The 20,954-nt window shown below is 60.6% G+C and overlaps 1 protein-coding gene across 1 annotated transcript in view; it reads right to left on the bottom strand.

The window, feature by feature from the left end:
* The window catches only part of C3 (complement C3), a 44,719-nt gene that overhangs the window by 12,255 nt on the left and 11,510 nt on the right, over positions 1–20,954 (bottom strand). Inside the window, exons 12-28 of the mRNA XM_066208540.1 lie at positions 19,544–19,756; positions 18,904–19,098; positions 17,631–17,792; positions 16,417–16,546; positions 15,805–15,876; positions 13,465–13,665; positions 10,836–10,950; positions 9,042–9,127; positions 8,003–8,142; positions 7,669–7,881; positions 6,274–6,340; positions 5,819–5,905; positions 5,155–5,358; positions 3,298–3,373; positions 3,065–3,224; positions 1,512–1,607; positions 1,272–1,422 (exon numbers count right to left, since the gene is read on the bottom strand). Of these exons, the coding sequence (XP_066064637.1) occupies positions 1,272–1,422; positions 1,512–1,607; positions 3,065–3,224; positions 3,298–3,373; positions 5,155–5,358; positions 5,819–5,905; positions 6,274–6,340; positions 7,669–7,881; positions 8,003–8,142; positions 9,042–9,127; positions 10,836–10,950; positions 13,465–13,665; positions 15,805–15,876; positions 16,417–16,546; positions 17,631–17,792; positions 18,904–19,098; positions 19,544–19,756 (2,368 nt within the window). The remainder of the gene's footprint in view (positions 1–1,271; positions 1,423–1,511; positions 1,608–3,064; positions 3,225–3,297; positions 3,374–5,154; positions 5,359–5,818; positions 5,906–6,273; positions 6,341–7,668; positions 7,882–8,002; positions 8,143–9,041; positions 9,128–10,835; positions 10,951–13,464; positions 13,666–15,804; positions 15,877–16,416; positions 16,547–17,630; positions 17,793–18,903; positions 19,099–19,543; positions 19,757–20,954) is intronic.

The following is a 20,954-nucleotide window of genomic DNA, read 5'->3' as shown; positions in this document are numbered from 1 at the left end:
AGCCCGGTCCTGAGTTACGGCCCTGGAGGAGGTGTCAGCTCAGGAGGGACCAAAAATGTTTCTGGAGGACCCAAAATCGCCTCCAATGAGCCCAAATTCCAGCCCTGAGGGAGATGGCATCTCAGGAGGGTCCAAAAACGCTTCGAGAGGACCCAAAATCACCTCCACTGAGCCCAAATTCCAACTCTTTTGACCCCAAGGTGAGGTGTCATCTCTGAAAACCTCAGGAGAACCCAAAACTGCCTCCACTGACCCCGAATTACACCCCTGGGGGAGGTGTCAGCTCAGGAGGGTCCAAAAACGCTTCTGGAGGACCCAAAATCACCTTCACTGAGCCCAAATTCCAACTCTTTTGACCCCAAGGTGAGGTGTCATCTCTGAGAACCTCAGGAGAACCCAAAACTGCCTCCAGTGTCCCCAGATTACACCCCCGGGGGAAGTGGCATCTCAGGAGGATCCAAAAATGCTTCTGGAGGACCCAAAATCACCTCCAACGACCCCCAGTTTCAACCCTTTCCACCCCAAGGTGTGGCGTCACCTTTTGGAACCTCGGGAGGACCCAAAACCACCTTCTCTGACCCCAAATTCCAACCCTGGGTGAGGATTCGGTCCTGGAGAACCTCAGGAGGATTCAAAACCATCTTTGGAGAACCTCATGAAGACCCAAAACCCACCTCCTTTCACCCCAAGTTCCACCCCAGGTTTGGTGTCATCTTTGGAGACCTCCATGAAGACCCAAAACCACCTTTCCTGACCCCAAATTTGACCCCTGTTGAGGCTTTAGAGAACTTCAGGAAGAACCAAACCCACCTCCTTTCACCCCAATTTTGACCCCTGTCGAGGTGTCACCTTTGGAGAACCTCATGAAGACCCCAAATCACCTCTTTTCACTCCAACTTTGCTCTTGAGGTGTCACCTTTGGAGATCCTCACGAAGACCCCAACCCACTTTTCCTGACCCCAATTTTGACTCCGCTTCAGGTGTCACCTTTGGAGAACCTCGCAATGACCCAAACCCACCTCCTTTCACCCCAACTTTGACCCCTCTCGAGGTGTCACCTTTGGAGAACCTCATGAAGATCCACCCCCACCTCCTTTCACCCCAACTTTGACACCTCTCGAGGTGTCACCTTTGGAGAACCTCATGAAGACCCACCCCCACCTCCTTTCACCCCAACTTTGACACCTCTCGAGGTGTCACCATTGAAGAACCTCATGAAGACCCCAACCCACTTTTCCTGACCCCAATTTTAACCCCTCTCGAGGCGTCACCTTTGGACTTCCTCATGAGGACCTTCTCGCTCTTGAGCTTGCCGGCCAGGGCCAGCGCGTAGGACGCCAGGGCCACCGTGTAGGGCCGGGCCAGCTGCTCGTAGTGCCGGGCCAGGAAACCGGCGGCTTTGTTGATGCTCTCCTCCAGGTTCTGGGGAGGGAGGAAGGACGGGAACTTTGGGATCTCAGGTGGCTTCCGCGAGGGTCTGGCCACCTCTGTCCCCGCGCGGGGTCACTCACGTTGACGTGGTCCTTGCAGATGTCCTGCGCCTCCTCCAGGGCGATGAGGACGAAGGCGGTGAGGGACACCTCGGGCTCGGCGCCATGGTAACCTCCCTGCGGGGGATGAACGGGGGGAAAAACGTCGGGATCGGGGTTTTCCCGGAGAGGTCGGATCGGGGACACCCCGGAAGAGCGCTCCAAACATCCGTCCTTGACCGGGCTGAGGGACACCGAAGGGACATCTAATGGACACCCAAGGGACACCGAAGGGACATCTAATGGACACCCAAGGGACACCGAAGGGACACCCAAGGGACACCCAAGGGACATCTCATGGACACCCAAGGGACACCCAAACTTCAGCCAAGGGACACCCAAGGGATGCCCAAGGGACACCCAAGGGACACCCAAGGGACATCTAATGGACACCCAAGGGACACCCAAACGGACACCCAAGGGACACCCAAGGAACATCTAATGGACACCCAAAGGACACCCAAGGGACACCCAAGGAACATCTAATGGACACCCAAATGGACACTCAAGGGACACCCAAGGGACGCCCAAGGGACACCCAAGGGACACCCAAATGGACACCCAAGGGACGCCCAAGGGACACCCAAGGGACATCTAATGGACATCCAAGGGACACCCAAGGGACTCTAATGGACATCCAAGGGACACCCAAGGGACATCTAATGGACACCCAAGGGACACCCAAATGGACACCCAAGGGACACCCAAGGGGCACCCAAATGGACACCCAAGGGACACCCAAATGGACACCCAAGGGACACCCAAATGGACACCCAAGGGACACCCAAACTTCAGCCAAGGGACACCCAAGGGACACCCAAAGAATATCTGACCTTCACCTGACCTTCATGCAAGGAACATCCAAAGGACACTCAAGGGACACCCAAGGGAGACCCAAGGGACACTCAAACTTCACACAAGGGACACCCAAAGGACACCCAATGGGCACCCAAGGGACACCCAAACTTCACCCAAAGGACACTCAAGGGACACCCAAGGAACGCTTGACCTTCACCTGCTCTTCACCCAAGGAATGCCCAAGGAAATTTGTGATGTTCACCCGACCTTCACCCCAGAAAAGTCCACGGAACGCCCAAAAACCACCCAAGGAACACTCGACCTTCACCCAAGGAACACCTCTAAGCCACCCAAACTTCACCCAAGGAACACCCAGAGGATTCCTGAGGTTCACCTGACCTTCACCCAAAGGAACGCCCAAAAAACACCCAAAAACACCCAAAGAACACCCAAACTTCACCCAAGGAACACCCAGAGGATTCCTGAGGTTCACCCGACCTTCACCCAAAGGAAGTCCAAGGAAGGCCCAAAACCCACCCAAGGAACACCCGACCTTCACCCCAGGAAGGTGCAAGGAACACCCGAGGAACACCCAAGGAAGGTCCAAGGAACACCCAAAGTCCACCAGACCTTCACCCCAAATCCCCCTAAAACCTCCCACCCCTTCACCCAAGCTCCACCCGAGGTCCCCCAGAGCTTCGTCCACCATTGGTGACCCAGCTGAGGCGTCCCCCTACCACCATCTCCTTATGGATGACGGCCGCGTCCTCCTGGAAGACGCCGTCGGGCTTCTGCTTCTGGAGGATGAGCCACTTGACGGGCCCGCAGATCTCGCTGTGCTCGATGTCCGTCAGCTTCCTGGCCATGGCGAACACCTTGACCACGTAGGCGGTCAACCTGGGGACAGGGACACCTGAGTGTCGTGTCACCTGGCCCGGGGTGGTGGCTGTGGTGGTGGTGGGACCCTCACCAGGTGCTGGAGGGGCGGCCGATGAAGGCGGCGTAGGAGCTGTCGGGCTTGCGGAAGGCCAACTGCTGGGTGTAACCTGCCAGGAGACGGCCACCGGTCAACGGGAGGGGTGGCCAGTGGTGGCCTCAGGCCACCAGTGTCCTCCAGCTCTTGGTCAACATGAGGAGTGGTCAGTAGTGGCTTCAGGCCACCAGGGTCCTCCAAACGTTGGTCAGTATGAGGAGTGGTCAGTGGTGGCTTCAGGCCACCAGTGTCCTCCAACCATTGGTCAACATGAGGAGTGGTCAGTGGTGGCTTCAGGCCACCAGTGTCCTCCAACCATTGGTCAACATGAGGAGTGGTCAGTGGTGGCTTCAGGCCACCAGTGTCCTCCAACTCTTGGTCAACATGAGGAGTGGTCAGTGGTGGCTTCAGGCCACCAGTGTCCTCCAACTCTTGGTCAACATGAGGAGTGGTCAGTGGTGGCTTCAGGCCACCAGTGTCCTCCAACTGTTGGCTAACATGAGGAGTGGTCAGTGGTGGCTTCAGGCCACCAGTGGCCTCCAACTGTTGGTCAATGCAAGGAGTGTCCAAGGGATACCCACCAGACACCCAAACTTCACCCAAGGGACACCAAAGGGAGGCTCAAGGGACACCCAAGGTCCAGTGATGGCTTCGGGCCACCAATGCCTTCCAACCATTGGTCAACACAAGGAGTGTCCAGGAGATGGCCTCAGGCCACCAATGTCCTCCAACTGCTGGACAACACGTGGGTTGGCCAGTGGTGGCCTCAGGCCACCAGTGTCCTCCAACTGTTGGTCAACATGAGGAGTGGTCAGTGGTGGCTTCAGGCCACCAGTGTCCTCCAACCGTTGGTCAACATGAGGAGTGGTCAGTGGTGGCTTCAGGCCACCAGTGTCCTCCAACTCTTGGTCAACATGAGGAGTGGTCAGTGGTGGCTTCAGGCCACCAGTGTCCTCCAACTGTTGGTTAACATGAGGAGTGGTCAGTGGTGGCTTCAGGCCACCAGTGGCCTCCAACTGTTGGTCAATGCAAGGAGTGTCCAAGGGATACCCACCAGACACCCAAACTTCACCCAAGGGACACCAAAGGGAGGCTCAAGGGACACCCAAGGTCCAGTGATGGCTTCGGGCCACCAATGCCTTCCAACCATTGGTCAACACAAGGAGTGTCCAGGAGATGGCCTCAGGCCACCAATGTCCTCCAACTGCTGGACAACACGTGGGTTGGCCAGTGGTGGCCTCAGGCCACCAGTGTCCTCCAACTGTTGGTCAACATGAGGAGTGGTCAGTGGTGGCTTCAGGCCACCAGTGTCCTCCAACTGTTGGTCAACATGAGGAGTGGTCAGTGGTGGCTTCAGGCCACCAGTGTCCTCCAACTGTTGGTCAACATGAGGAGTGGTCAGTGGTGGCTTCAGGCCACCAGTGTCCTCCAACTGTTGGTCAACATGAGGAGTGGTCAGTGGTGGCTTCAGGCCACCAGTGTCCTCCAACTGCTGGCCAACACAAAGAGCCCCCACCCAAGCTGGGGAAGCCTCAGGCCACCAACCCGCTCTGGAGCCCATCCCAGTGCAAACCAGTCACTCTGGAAACCCCGAACCGGCGTCACCCCACCCAGGTCTCCTTCGGAGACCGCCTCGGATGGCGGGGACGTTCTGTGACCCCAGAGAGGACACTGAGGGACGCTCCCACCACTTTTGGAGATGTTCCCACCACTTTTAGGGACGTTCCCACTCCTTTTGGGGACACTCCCACCACTTTGCTCCTTTTGGGCACCATCCCCACCACTTTTGGGACTGTCCCCACCACTTTTGGGAGCGTCCCCACCACCTTTTGGACCTTTCGGGGCCGTCCCCACCTTTCTTGATGAGCTCGATGGCCTCGGCGCGGCGGTCGACGCCGAAGTTCTCCCACTGCTGGGTGTTGTCCAGGTAGTGGACGGCGATGACCGTGGGGGTCAGGGCGATCATGTTCTGCTCGCCGCAGCCCGACGGCGTCACGATCAGGTGCTTCAGCTTGTCCCCGTCGATGGACTTCTCCACGATGATGGACACCGGGTTGCCTGGGCCACGACGGGGACGTGTCACACCCCGGGATGTCCCACCTCGATGTCCCACCCAGGTTGTCCCACCCAAGATTTCCCACCCAGGATGTCTCACCCAATGTCTCACCCAAATGTCCAACCCGGGTTGTCTCACCCAGGATGTCCCACCCAATGTCCATCCAGGATGTCCCACCCAGGTTGTCCCACCAAGGTTTGTCCCACTCAGGTTGTCCCACCCAATGTCCCACCCGGGTTGTCCCACCGGGATGTCCCACCCAGGTTTGTCCCACTCAGGATGTCCCACCCCAATGTCCCACCCCAATGTCCCACCAAGGTTGTCCCACCCAATGTCCCATCCAGGATGTCCCACTGAGGTTTATCCCACTCAGGTTGTCCCACCCAGGTTTGTCCCACCCCAATGTCCCACCCAGGTTGTCCCACCCGGGTTGTCCCCAGGTTGTCCCCTCCCGGTGCTCACCCTGGATGCTGACTTTGGTCTCGGACTCGGTGTCGGGGACGATGTCCGAGAGGTCCGCGGCCTTCACCCGCTCCTCCTGCACCCCATCTGTGGGGTGGGGTGGCCGGGGGTGACCCCAAGTCCTCCCCGTGTCCCCCCCAAAGGGCTCAGCCCCGAGGTGACCCAGCCCCACCCCACATCGGGGTGTCCCTTGTCCCTCCAGACCTTCAGGGCCACACCACGATGTCCCTTCACCCTTGGGGTGCCCCAGTTCCGTGGTGGGGTGTCCCTTGTCCTCAAAGTTGTCCCAAACCTGACCTTGGGGGCATCTCCTTGGTCCCCAAAGATGTCCCAAAGCCACCCTGGGACCTCCCTGGTCCCCACAGATGCCCCAAACCCACAGTGGGATCTCTCCTGTCCCCAGAGATGTCCCCAGACCCACCCTGGGACCTCTCCTGTCCCCAGATGTCACTCACTGACTCCCTTGTTCTGCGGGTCCAGCTCCACGATCTTCACCGTCTTCTCCAGCCGCATCCCCTCGGGCTGTGGGGCGGAGTCTCGCTGAGGGTGGGGCCGGGGCTGGGCTCCTCCCACCCCAGCCCCTCCCAGTATCAACCAGTGACACCCCAGTGACACACTGGGACACGGCCAGGAGGCCACACTCGGCCTCGTCCTGACCTGTCCACCAGTGCCACCAGGTCCCTGTCCGCCTGGCCACTGTCCTGCCTGATGTCCACCAGGGTCACCAGGTCCCAGCCTGATGTCCACCAGTGCCACCACCCTGCCTGATGTCCATCAGTGCCACCAGGTCCCTTGCTGTCCATCCTGATGTCCATCAATGCCACCACCCAGCTTGATGTCCATCAGTGCCACCAGGTCCCACCCTGATGTCCACCAGCACCACCAGGTCCCTGTCTGCCTGGTCACTGTCCACCCTGCTGTCCATCAGTGTCACCAGGTCCCTTTCTGTCCATCCTGATGTCCATCAATGCCACCACCCAGCTTGATGTCCATCAGTGCCCCCAGGTCCCTGTCTGCCTGGTCACTGTCCACCCTGCTGCCCATCAATGTCACCAGGTCCCTTTCTGTCCATCCTGATGTCCATCAGTGCCACCAGATCCCACCCTGATGTCCACCAGCACCACCAGGTCCCTGTCTGCCTGGTCACTGTCCTGCCTGATGTCCATCAGTTTCACCAGGTCCCTTGCTGTCCATCCTGATGTCCATCAATGCCACCACCCAGCTTGATGTCCATCAATGCCACCAGGTCCCACCCTGATGTCCACCAGTGCCACCAGGTGCCTCTCTGCCTGGTCACTGTCCTGCTTGATGTTCATCAGTGTCACCAGGTTCCTTTCTGTCCATCCTGATGTCCATCAATGCCACCACCCAGCTTGATGTCCATCAGTGCCACCAGGTCCCTGTCTGCCTGGTCACTGTCCACCCTGCTGCCCATCAATGTCACCAGGTCCCTTTCTGTCCATCCTGATGTCCATCAGTGCCACCAGATCCCACCCTGATGTCCATCAGTACCACCAGGTCCCTCTCTGCCTGGTCACTGTCCTGCCTGATGTCCATCAGTGTCACCAGGTCCCTTGCTGTCCATCCTGATGTCCATCAATGCCACCACCCAGCCTGATGTCCATCAGTGCCACCAGGTCCCACCCTGACGTCCACCAGTGCCACCAGGTCCCTGTCTGCCTGGCCACTGTCCACCCTGCTGTCCATCAATGTCACCAGGTCCCTTGCTGTCCATCCTGATGTCCATCAATGCCACCAGGTCCCACCCTGCTGTCCATCAGTACCACCAGGTCCCTTGCTGTCCATCCTGATGTCCACCAGTGCCACCAGGTCCCCTTTGCGCCACTCACCACCACCCGCAGCTTCTTCTTGACGCCGTCTCCCACGTACTCGTTGCGGACGGCGGCCTTGACCTCGACGTCCAGCAGGCCGAGCTTGAGCGGGACGATGACGAAGGGCACGGTGCGCGAGGACTCGGCCTTTATCCGCAGCACCTGCTGGTAGCGCTGCTTGGCCGTGGACGGGCTGCACAGGTCCGGGTTGTGCACCAGCTCCACGCGCACCTGGTGGGGCGACAGGTGGGGCGTGGTCACACCTGGTGGCCGCAACGAGGTCACGACCTCATCTCCCCCCGCCCCCCCCTCCAAAAAAAAAAACCCCAAAACCACCTGTCCCCCGACTGACCGTGATGTCGTGCAGCCAGTAGTTGTAGAGGATGGCGCGGATCTCCACCTGCTCGTTCCTCACCACCGAGTAGGGCAGGCGGAGGTCGATGAAGAACTCCTTCATCACCGTGATCTCGTAAGGGTCGGCCACGCACAGCCCTGGGGACACGGGGGACACGCCACGGGGTGGGGGGGGGACGACTCGAGTGTCCCCAGGGTGGTCCCGAGGCCTTCAGGGCTGCCCGGGATGTCCAGGGAGGCCTCAGGAGGTTTAGGGGATCCATGAAGAATTTTGGGATTCTCCCAAGGTTTAGGGGATCCATCAAGACCCCAAAGTCCTCCCAAGGTTTAGGGGATCCATCAGGAACTGGGGGATCCTCTTAAAATTGAGGGGATCCATCAAGACCCCAGAGTCCTCCAAAGGTTTAGGTGATCCCTCAAGACCCACAGAGTCCTCCTAAGGTTTGGGGGATCCATCAAGAACGGTGGGATCTTCCCAAGGTTTAGGGGATCCATCAAGACCCCAATGTCCTCCCAAGTTTTAGGAGACCCCTTGAATCCCAAAGTTGAGGAGATTCCCTCAAGTTCCATGGACTCCTCCCAAAGTTTAGGGGATCCATCAAGACCCCACAGAGTCCTCTCAAGGTTTAGGGGGTCCATCAAGAACTTCGGGAACCTCCCAAGCTTTAGGAGATCCCTCAAGACCCACGGAGACTTCCCAAAGTTTAGGAGATCCATCAAGAACTGCGGGATCCTCCCAAGCTTTAGGGGATCCACCAAACCCCACAGAGCTCTCCCAAGGTTTAGGAGATCCCTCGAATCCCACGGAATTCTCCCAACCTCCAGGAGATCCCTCAAGTCCCAAGGAGACCCCTCAAACCCCCAAGGTGGCCACCAAGCTTTGGGGCATCTCCCGCTCAGATTTTTTTGGGGAACCCTCAAATGCCAGCGAACCCCTCCGGGCTTTAGGGGACCCTTCAGGTCTCGGGGACCCCCCCAGAAGGTTTGGGGACATTCTGCTGACCCCAGGACCCCCCTGGTCCTCCCTGGCCCCGTACCTTTGGAGGGGGACAGGCTGACGGCCAGGACCTCCCAGGTGGTGATGGAGTCCTTCAGGTAGACGGGCAGCGTCTTGGCCGAGACCCTGGAGTGACCGAGGAGTGACCAACGATGACCAAGGAGTGACCAAGGAGTGACCAAGGGGGTCACGGCCCACCCCAGGCCAGGCTCAGGGGGTGTCACCACGGGGTTGCCCTGCTCTTCAGAGAGGTCCCAGACCCACAGCTGGACTTCCCTGGTGTCCACAGGTGTCCCAGACCCACAGTGGGACCTCCCTGAACCCCAAAGATGTCCCCAAACCCACCATGGGACTTCCCTGGTCCCCAAAGATGTCCCAAACCTGCAGTGAGACCTTTCCTGTCCCCACAGATGTCCCAAAGCCACAGATGGACTTCCCCTGGTCCCCAGAGATGTCCCGGACCCACTGACCCCACCCCCCAGGCAGGACCAGGAGCTTGGAGATGACCCCTGAGTGGACCAAGAAGTCCTGAGGACGGACCGGGAGGTCAATGGTGACCTTTGTCAGGATCTGGGGTGACCATCTCTGGTCTCCAGAGATGTCCGAGCTGGATGGAGATGTCCCAGCTGGATGGGGACAGGGTGACCATGGCCATGGGGTGACAGAGTGGTGGCCCAGGAGGTCCCCAGGCTCACCCCAGCCAGGCCTGGTCACCAGAGATGTCCACACTGGACGGGGACAGGGTGACCGTGGCCGTGGGGTGACAGAGTGGCCCAGGAGGTCCCCAGGCTCACTCCAGCCTGGCCTGGTCCCCAGAGATGTCCACACTGGATGGGGACAGGGTGACCGTGGCCGTGGGGTGACGGTGGTGGCCCAGGAGGTCCCCAGGCTCACCCCAGCCTGGCCTGGTCCCCAGAGATGTCCACACTGGACGGGGACAGGGTGACCGTGGCCATGGGGTGACAGTGGTGGCCCAGGAGGTCCCCAGGCTCACCCCAGCCAGGCCTGGTCCCCAGAGATGTCCACACTGGATGGGGACAGGGTGACCGTGGCCGTGGGGTGACGGTGGTGGCCCAGGAGGTCCCCAGGCTCACTCCAGCCAGGCCTGGTCCCCAGAGATGTCCCAGACCCACAGAGGGACCTCCCTGGTCCCCAAAGACATCCCCAACCCACGGTGAGACCTTTCCTGTCCCCAGAGACATCCCAAACCCACAGTGGGACCTCCCTGGTCCCCAGAGATGTCCACACTGGACGGGGACAGGGTGACCATGGCCGTGGGGTGACAGTGGTGGCCCAGGAGGTCCCCAGGCTCACCCCAGCCCGGCCTGGTCACCAGAGATGTCCACACTGGATGGGGACAGGGTGACCGTGGCCATGGGGTGACAGTGGTGGCCCAGGAGGTCCCCAGGCTCACCCCAGCCCGGCCTGGTCCCCAGAGATGTCCACACTGGATGGGGACAGGGTGACCGTGGCCGTGGGGTGACGGTGGTGGCCCAGGAGGTCCCCAGGCTCACTCCAGCCAGGCCTGGTCCCCAGAGATGTCCCAGACCCACAGAGGGACCTCCCTGGTCCCCAAAGACATCCCCAACCCACGGTGAGACCTTTCCTGTCCCCAGAGACATCCCAAACCCACAGTGGGACCTCCCTGGTCCCCAGAGATGTCCACACTGGACGGGGACAGGGTGACCATGGCCGTGGGGTGACAGTGGTGGCCCAGGAGGTCCCCAGGCTCACTCCAGCCAGGCCTGGTCCCCAGAGATGTCCACACTGGATGGGGACAGGGTGACCATGGCCGTGGGGTGACGGTGGTGGCCCAGGAGGTCCCCAGGCTCACCCCAGCTCGTTGGGCGGCTCGTTCAGCTGCTCCACCTGCCACATCCAGCTCTCGGGGAAGAGGCTCCTGGAGGCGATTCCGTCGTCGGACGAGAAGAGATCGTCCTCCTCCTGGCCTGGGGGTGGTGGTGGCATCGGCCCTCGCGATCGGGGACGCACGGCCGCGAGCCCTGAGCGGAGCCGGTATCACCCCAGCGCCGCCCAGTGTCACCCGTGTCACCCCGGTGTCACCCCGGTGTCACCCAGTGTCACCCGTGTCACCCCAGTGTCACCCTGGTGTCACCCCGGTGTCACCCCGGTGTCACCCAGTGTCACCCTGGTGTCACCCCAGTGTCACCCAGTGTCACCCTGGTGTCACCCTGGTGTCACCCGGTGTCACCCCGGTGTCACCCAGTGTCACCCTGGTGTCACCCTGGTGTCACCCGGTGTCACCCCGGTATTACCCAGTGTCACCCTGGTGTCACCCTGGTGTCACCCGGTGTCACCCCGGTGTCACCCCAGCGCCGCCCAGTGTCACCCGTGCCACCCCAGTGTCACCCCGGTGTCACCCCGGTATTACCCAGTGTCACCCTGGTGTCACCCTGGTGTCACCCGGTGTCACCCCGGTGTCACCCCAGCGCCGCCCAGTGTCACCCGTGTCACCCCGGTGTCACGCGGTGTCACCCCAGTGTCACCCCGGTGTCACCCAGTGTCACCCAGTGTCACCCCGGTATTACCCAGTGTCACCCTGGTGTCACCCCGGTGTCACCCCGGTGTCACCCAGTGTCACCCTGGTATTACCCAGTGTCACCCTGGTGTCACCCGGTGTCACCCCAGTGTCACCCCAGTGTCACCCCGGTGTCATCCAGCATCACCCAGTGTCACTCCGGTGTCAACTGTGTCCCCCAGTGTCACCCTGGTGTCACCCAGCGTCACCCAGTGCCACCCAGCATCACCCGGTGTCACCCAGCGTAACCTCAGTGCCACACCGGTGTCAACCGCGTCACCTGGTGTCACCGAGTGTCAACCCAGTGTCACCCAGTGTCACCTCAGTGCCACCCATGCCACCCAGTCCCACCTAGCGTCACCCATGTTGCCCAGCATCAACCCAGCGTCACCCCAGTGCCACCCCGGTGTTACCCCAGCGTCACCCAGCGTCACCCAGCGTCACCCCAGTGCCACCCCTCGTCTTGCCCAAGTAATGTCACCCAACTGTCACTCAAGCGTTTCCCAATGTTCATCCAAGGGCTGTCCAAGGAACGCCCGAGGGTCACCTGACCTTGACCCAAGGAGTGCCCAAAACCCACCCAGGACACTCCCAACCTTCACCCGAGCTCCACCTGAGGGACACCCCAGGAGTGCCTGAGGTTCACCTGAGCTGCCCCCAAGGAAAGTCCAAGGAAAGTCGAAGGAAAATCCAAGGAAAATCCAAGGGACACTGAAGGTTCACCTGACCTTCACCAAGGTTGACCCAAGGAACATTCAACCTTCACCGAAACTTTGCTCAAGAAAAATAACTCAGCTTCACCTGAGGTGCAGCAAGGAACACCCTAAACCCACCCAAGGTCCACCTGAGGAACACCCAAGGTTCTCCTGACCTTCACCAAGGAGCACCCAAAGAACACGCAACCTTCACCCAAGCTTTGCTCAAGAGAAATGCCTCAACTTCACCTGAGGTTCCCCAAAATCCACCCAAACCCCACTCAAGACCCACCCAACCTTCACTCAAGCTCCACCTGAGCAACACCCAAGGAACATCCGAGCTTCACCCGAGCTTTGCTCCAGAAAAATGCCTCAACTTCACCTGAGGTTCCTCAAAACCTACCCAAGACCCCCCCAACCTTCACCCAAGCTCCACCTGAGGGACACCCCAGGAGTGCCTGAGGTTCACCTGAGCTTCCCCCAAGGAAAGTCCAAAGAACACCCAAGGTTCACCTGACCTTCACCAAGGAACACCCAAGGAACACCCAAGGAACACCCAAGGAACACCTGACCTTCACCAAAGAACACCCAAGACAACCCCCAGCTCCACCTGAGGAACACCCAAGGAACGCCTGAGGTTCACCTGACCTTCTCCCAGGGAAAGTCCAAGGAAAGTAGTCCAAGGAACACCCAAGGAACACCAAGGAACACCCAAGGTTCACCTGACCTTCACCAAGGAACATCTGACCTTCACCCGAGCTTCACTCCACAAAAACACCTCAGCTTCACCCGAGCTTCACCAAAACCCGCCCCAGACCCTCTCAACCTTCACCCAAGCTCCACCTGAGGAACACTTGAGGAATGCCTGAGGTTCACCTGACCTTCCCCCAGGGAAAGTCCAAGGGAAGTCCAAGGAAAGTCCACAGAACACCCAAGGAACACCCAAAGAACACCAAGGAACACCCAAGGTTCACCTGACCTTCACCAAGGAACACCCAAGGAACACTCAAGGTTCTCCTGACCTTCACCAAAGAACACCCAAGACACTCCCCAGCTCCACCTGAGGAACACCCAAGGAACGCCTGAGGTTCACCTGACCTTCACCAAGGAACATCCGACCTTCACCCGAGCTTCACTCCACAAAAACACCTCAGCTTCACCCGAGCTCCACCCAAGGTTCTCCCGACCTCCCCAAACCTTCTCCCGCCCCTCCACGCCCCAACACTTGCTTCTGGCCAGGCCGGTGCTGGGGGACATGTTCAGCTGGTCGCGCTTGGCCTTGATGTATCGGCAGCAGTCGAGGAAGGCGCGGACGCAGGCGTCGCCCTCCTGGATGTAGCCGCTCCTCTGCTCGCAGCTGTGCCCCATCGGGTTCTCCTTCATCCCGTCCTCGCAGCACCTCCGCTCCAGCTTGTCCGAGTACTCGGCCGCTGCCGGACAGCGGGACACGTGGGGGACACTCTGGTGGCACTTGGGGGAGTGGGACATTCTGGTGGCCCTCAGGGTCATGGGACACTCTGGTGGCTCTCAGGGTCATGGGACACTTTGGTGGCCCTCAGGGATGTGGGACACTCTGGTGGCTCTCAGGGTCATGGGACACTCTGGTGGCTCTCAGGGACGTGGGACACTCTGGTGGCTCTAGGGAATGGGGACCTCGGGGGTGTGGGACATTCTGGTGGCTCTCAGATATGTAGGACACTCTGGTGGCTCTCAGGGTCATGGGACACTCTGGTCACACTCAAGGACATGGAACACTCTGGTGTCTCTTGGGGGTGTGGGACATTCTGGTGGCTCTCAGGGATGTGGGACACTCTGGTGGCTCTCAGGGTCATGGGACACTTTGGTGGCCCTCAGGGATGTGGGACACTCTGGTGGCTCTCAGGGTCATGGGACACTTTGGTGGCTCTCAGGGACGTGGGACACTCTGGTGGCTCTTGGGAATGGGGACCTCGGGGGTGTGGGACATTCTGGTGGCTCTCAGATATGTAGGACACTCTGGTGGCTCTCAGGGTCATGGGACACTCTGGTCACACTCAAGGACATGGAACACTCTGGTGTCTCTTGGGGGTGTGGGACACTCTGGTGGCCCTCAGGGTCATGGGACACTGGTGGCCTTTGGGACAGGGGACACTCTGGTGGCCCTCAGGGACATGGGATGCTCTGGTGGCTTTCAGGGTCATGGGACACTCTGGTGGCACTTGGGGGTGTGGGACATTCTGGTGGCCCTCAGGGTCATGGGACACTCTGGTGGCCCTCAGGGATGTGGGACACTCTGGTGGCCCTCAGGGTCATGGGACACTCTGGTGGCTCTCAGGGACATGGGACACTCTGGTGGCTCTTGGGAATGGGGACCTCGGGGGCGTGGGACACTCTGGTGGCTCTTGGGATATGGGAAACTCAGGCAGTCGTTGGGACATGGGACACTGGTGGCCTTTGGAACAGGGGACACTCTGGTGGCCCTCAGGAACATGGGACACTGGTGGCCCTCAGGAACATGGGACACTGGTGGCCCTCAGGGACATGGAACGCTCTGGTGGCCCTCAGGGACATGGGACACTGGTGGCCCTCAGGAACATGGGACACCGGTGGCCCTCAGGGACATGGGACGCTCTGGTGGCCCTCAGGGACATGGGAGACTGGTGGCCCTCAGGGACATGGGACACTGGTGGCCCTCAGGAACATGGGACACTGGTGGCCCTCAGGGACATGGGACACTGGTGGCCCTCAGGGACATGGAACACTCTGGTGGCCCTCAGGAACATGGGACACTGGTGGCCCTCAGGGACATGGGACGCTCTGGTGGCCCTCAGGGACATGGGATGCTCTGGTGGCCCTCAGGAACATGGGACACTGGTGGCCCTCAGGAACATGGGACACTGGTGGCCCTCAGGGACATGGAACACTCTGGTGGCCCTCAGGAACATGGGACACTGGTGGCCCTCAGGGACATGGGAGACTGGTGGCCCTCAGGGACATGGGACACTGGTGGCCCTCAGGAACATGGGACACTGGTGGCCCTCAGGGACATGGAACGCTCTGGTGGCCCTCAGGGACATGGGACACTGGTGGCCCTCAGGAACATGGGACACTGGTGGCCCTCAGGGACATTGGACGCTCTGGTGGCCCTCAGGGACATGGGACACTGGTGGCCCTCAGGGACATGGGAGACTGGTGGCCCTCAGGAACATGGGACACTGGTGGCCCTCAGGGACATTGGACGCTCTGGTGGCCCTCAGGAACATGGGACACTGGTGGCCCTCAGGGACATGGGACACTCTGGTGGCCCTCAGGGACATGGGACACTGGTGGCCCTCAGGGACATGGGACACTGGTGGCCCTCAGGGACATGGGAGACTGGTGGCCCTCAGGGATGTGGGACACTCTGGTGGCGTTTGGGACAGGGGCTGCTGTGGGACATGGGACATTGGTGTCCCTCAGGGACATGGGACACTTTGGCAGCCTCAGGGACAAGGGACACCCTGATGACCTCGGGGACAAGGGACACCCTGGTGACCCCAGGGGCACAGGACACTGCCCTTGGGGACAAGGGACACCGCGGTGCCACCTACCCTTGGTGCCCTTGTACTCGGCGAGTGCCAGCGAGCGGCGCTTGCGTTTGGCCGGCTGGGGACACAGGACCTCTGGGGACAGAGGGGACACCGGTCAGGACCCCGCCGTGTCCCAGGTGACACATCCCAAAGGTCAGGGTCACCGCCCCATCCCCAAGGTGTCACCTCCCCCGTCCCTGAGGTGTCACACTGCCACACACTCGGAATGTCACATCCTGGAGGTGTCACCATCAGCGTCCTCCAGGCGTCATCACATCCCTAAATGTCACCTCCTCCATCCCTGAGATGTCACCTCCTCCATCCCCAAGGTGACACATGCCCAGTGCCACCTTCTCCATCCCTGAGAAGTCACCACTTCCGACCCTGAGATGTCACCTCCCCTGTCCCCAAGGTGCCACCTCCCCCTGTCCCTGAGGTGCCACATGCTTGAAGTGTCACCTCCTCCAACCCTGCGATGTCACCTCCTCCATCCCCGAGCTGCCACCTCCTCCACCATCCCATCACCCGCCCCATCCCCGAGGTGTCACATCCCCGAGGTGCCACCCCCGTGTCCCCGAGGTGCCACCACAGCTGTCCCCAAGGTGTCACCACAGGTGTCCCCACCAGTCCTACCTGAGCGCTGGGGCGTGGTCACCTGGACGTTGGTGGCCAGGCTCAGGCCGGCGTCCGTGAAGACGCCGACGTTGTCCCTGCCGCTGCCCGGCGTGCAGCCGATGTCACTTTTCTCCACCGTGTCCCAAACCTGCGCCCACAGGGGACAGCCGTGATGGCCACTGCCACCATCCAAGGACGGTGGGGACAGGGACAGCTGTGATGGCCACCGCCACCACCCAGGGACAGCAGGACACCTGGGACGGCCACCGCCACCACTCGAGGACAGCAGGACAGCTGTGATGGTCAGTGCCACCACTCGAGGACAGCAGGACAGCCGTGATGGTCACTGCCACCACTTGGGGATGATGGGGACAGTCGTGATGGCCACTGCCACCACCCAAGGGTGATGGGGACAGCTGTGACGGTCACCATCAGGGGACAGCGGGGACAGGGACAACTATGATGGCCACCACTCAGGGACAGAGGGGATGGGGACAACTGTGATGGTCACCACCAGGGGACAGCGGGGACAACCATGATGGCCACCACCCAGGGACAGCAAGGACGAGGACAACAGTGATGGCCACCACCAGGAGACAGCGGGGACAACCATGATGGCCACCACCAGGGGACAGCGGGGACAGGGACAACCATGATGGCCACCACCCAAGGATGCTGGGGACACTGGGGACAGGGCCACCCACCCGTGTCTGGGTGAACTTGTTCCTCTTGCCGAGGACAAAGATGCCCTTGTCCAAGGTCACCATCAGGGGACAGGGGACAACAAGGACAGGGACAACTGTGATGGCCACCACCAGGAGACAGCAGGGACAACCATGATGGCCACCACGAGGGGACAGTGGGGACCACCATGATGGCCACCACCAGGGGACAGCGGGGACAGGGACAACCATGATGGCCACCACCAGGGGACAGTGGGGACCACCATGATGGCCACCACCAGGGGACAGTGGGGACCACCATGATGGCCACCACCAGGGGACAGCGGGGACAGGGACAACCATGATGGCCACCACCAGGGGACAGTGGGGACCACCATGATGGCCACCACCAGGCGACAGCGGGGACCACCATGATGGCCACCACCAGGGGACAGTGGGGACAACCATGATGGCCACCACCAGGGGACAGTGGGGACAACCATGATGGCCACCACCAGGGGACGACCATGACGGTCACCCCTTGGGGACATGGGGCACAGGGCCACCCACCCGTGTCTGGGTGAGCTTGTTCCTCTTGCTGAGGACGAAGACGCCCTTGTCCACGGCCACCAGCCCCACGTGGGCCTTGTGGTCGCCCTCGATGCGCAGCCTCATCGGTGTCCCCGGCTTGTGGTCGCGGTTGTCACCTTCCGTCGCCCCCTTCACCACCAGCTGCCACGGACGTGGAGAAGGTGACGTCCCCAAGGTGTCCCCAAATGCCACCTTCGTCCTCCCCCCCCGCCGCCGTCACGGGGGACACCAAGGCCCGAGCTCCAGGGGCAGTTGGTGGCCACGGGCTTCGTGTCTGGGCCACCACTGGGTCCCCAGGGCCACCCAGGGGATGTCCAAGCTCCTCAGGGAGTGTCCAAAGCCACCCAGGTGACACCAAATCCCCACCAGGGGACACCCCAGGTCCCTCAAGGTCCCCTCAAGCCCTCCCAAAGGTCTCCAATGACCTCGAGGTCCCTCCAAACCCTTCCAAAGGTGCCCCAGGTCCCTCAAGGCCACCCAAGCCCCTCAAGGACCCCGAAAATCCCTCAAGAACCCCCAGGTCCCTCAAGGGTCCCCCAAACCCTTCCAGAAGTCCCTCAAGCCCCTCAAGGATCTCCCAGGACCCTCAAGGGTCCCCCAAACCCATCAAAAGACCCCCAGGTACCTCAAGACCACCCAAACCCCCCAAAGGACCTCCCAAACCCCTCAAGGACCTCCCAGACCCCTCAAGGACCTCCCAGACCCCTCAAGGACCTCCCAGACCCCTCAAAGGACCTCCTCTCAAACCCCTCAAGGAACCCCCAAACTCCTCAAGGACCTCCCAGATCCCTCAAAGGACCTTCCAAGACCCTCAAGGAACCCCCAAACTCCTCAAGGACCTCCCAGACCCCTCAAAGGACCTCCCAAACTCCTCAAGGAACCCCCAGACTCCTTAAGGACCTCCCAGATCCCTCAAAGGACCTCCCAAGACCCTCAAGGAACCCCCAAACTCCTCAAGGACCTCCCAGATCCCTCAAAGGACCACCCAAACCCCCCAAGGACCTCCCAAGACCCTCAAGGAACCCCCAGACTCCTCAAGGACCTCCCAGATCCCTCAAGGACCTCCCAAGACCCTCAAGGAACCCCCAAACTCCTGAAGGACTTCCCAGGTCCCTCAAGGTTCCCCCCAGTCACATCCAGGGCCACCCAGACCCCTCAAGGGCCACCTCAAGGACCACTCCGGCCACCACCGAGGCCCACCCAAGGTCACCAAGCCCCCCCCCTGCCCCCGGGGCCGGGTGGGGACACTGACGGTGCCCATGCAGGTGTCCTTGACGTCCACCCAGACGGAGTCGGCCACGATCTCTCCGGGCAGCACGAAGTAGTAGGCCACGACCCGGAAGGACGGGATGAGCTCGGGGGTCACCGGCAAGACCATGGTCACCAGGCTCTGGCCGGCCTCGTGCGGCTGCCGGCCGGCGCGGAGGATGCGGCCCTTGCTCATGATCTGCGAGAAACCAGGGCTTGGTGGACACCTGGACACCCGGGTGGTCAAGCTTGGTGGACACGTGACCATCCAGGCGGTCAAGCTTGGAGGCCAGCTGGATGTCCAGCTGGTCGAGCTTGGTGTCCACCTGGACCTCCAGGTGCTCAAGCTTGGTGGCCACCTGAACACCCAGGTGGTCAAGCTTGGTGGGCACCTGGACATGCAGGGGGTCAAGCTTGGTGGCCACCTGGACATCCAGGTGCTCAAGCTTGGTGGCCACCTGAACACCCAGGTGGTCAAGCTTGGTGGGCACCTGGACATGCAGGGGGTCAAGCTTGGTGGACACCTGGACATCCAGGTGGTCAAGCTTGGTGGCCACCTGGACACCCAGGTGATCAAGCTCAGTGGCCACCTAGACCTCCAAGTGGTCAAGCTGTGTGACCAGCGGTCATCCACGGGTACCCACCAGGTAGGTGAAGAAGGGGACGGAGTTGCGGACTTTGTTGTCGTTGGTCTTGAGGTGGAAGTTGATGGCCAGGTTGTCCCCGGGCTTCAGCTCGGTGCTGGCCACCGCCAGGTGCAGGAAGTTTCCGGAGTTGGCCTGGCTGCGGTAGGCCTGGGCCGTCATCTGCCGCGAGGCCTGGCGCGCCGCCGGCAGCCCCGGCTGGGCCGTGCGCACCTGGGACGGGGACACGGTGACACGCGGTCAGCGGGGAGGGACATGGGCGTGGGAGGGGTCAGCGCGGAGGGCTCGGACACCAGAGAGGTTCCATGGAGGGCTTGGCCACCGTGGAGGTGTGTTGGAAACCATTGTGGAGGTCTTGGCCACCATCAAAGTTCCATGGAGGCCTTGGCCATCATGGAGTTGTGTTGGCCACCATTGTGGAGGTCTTGGCCACCACAGAGGTTCCATGGAGGGCTTGGCCATCATGGAAGTGTGTTGGCCACCACAAAGGTCTTGGCCACCATGGAGGACTTGGACATCATAGAGGTTCCATGGAGGTCTTGGCCGCTACAGAGGTTTCATGGAGGTCCTGGCCATCATGGAGGTGTGTTGGCCACCATGGTGGAGGTCTTGGCCACCACAGAGGTTTCATGGAGGTCCTGGCCACCATGGAGGTGTGTTGGCCACCATAGAGGTCCTGGCCATCACAGGGATGGGTTGGCCATCATGGAGGTGTGTTGGTCATCATGGGGACTTTGGCCACCACAGAGGTCTTGGCCATTGTGGAGGTCTTGGCCACTGTAGAGGTTCTATGGAGGTCTTGGCCACCACAGAGGTTCCATGGAGGTCCTGGCCACCATGGAGGTGTGTTGGCCACCATGAAGGTCTTGGCCATCATGGAGGTTTGTTGGTCACCATGGGGATTTTGGCCACTATGGAGGTCTTAGCCACTGTAAAGGTCCTGGCCACCATGGAAATCTTTGCCATCATGGAGGTCTTGACCATCACGGAGGCCTTGGCCACCATATTGACCTTGACCATCATGGAGGTCTTGACCACCATATTGATCTTGACCATCACAGAGGCCTTGGCCACCATATTGACCTTGACCATCATGGAGGTCTTGACCACCATATTGATCTTGACCATCACAGAGGCCTTGGCCACCATATTGGTCTAGACCATCATGGAGATCTTGACCACCATATTGATCTTGACCACCACGGAGGCCTTGGCCACCATATTGGTCTTGGCCATCATGGAGGTCTTGACCATCATGGAGGTCTTGGCCACCACAGAGGTCTTGGCCATCATGGAGGTCTTGGCCACAATGAAGGTCTTGTCCACCACAGAGGTCTTGTCCATCATGGTCTCCCTGCCCCTTCCTGGTGCCCTGGTCCTTGGTGACCATCTCTGTGGTCAAACTGACCAC

The sequence above is a fragment of the Chamaea fasciata genome, unplaced genomic scaffold (genome assembly GCF_029207755.1).
Source record: "Chamaea fasciata isolate MVZ Bird 193981 ecotype frontalis unplaced genomic scaffold, bChaFas1.0.hap1 SCAF_333, whole genome shotgun sequence".
Classification (NCBI taxonomy): Eukaryota; Metazoa; Chordata; class Aves; order Passeriformes; family Sylviidae; genus Chamaea; species Chamaea fasciata.
Note: the sequence above shows the minus strand (reverse complement) of the source record. Positions and strands in the feature narration are given on the sequence as shown.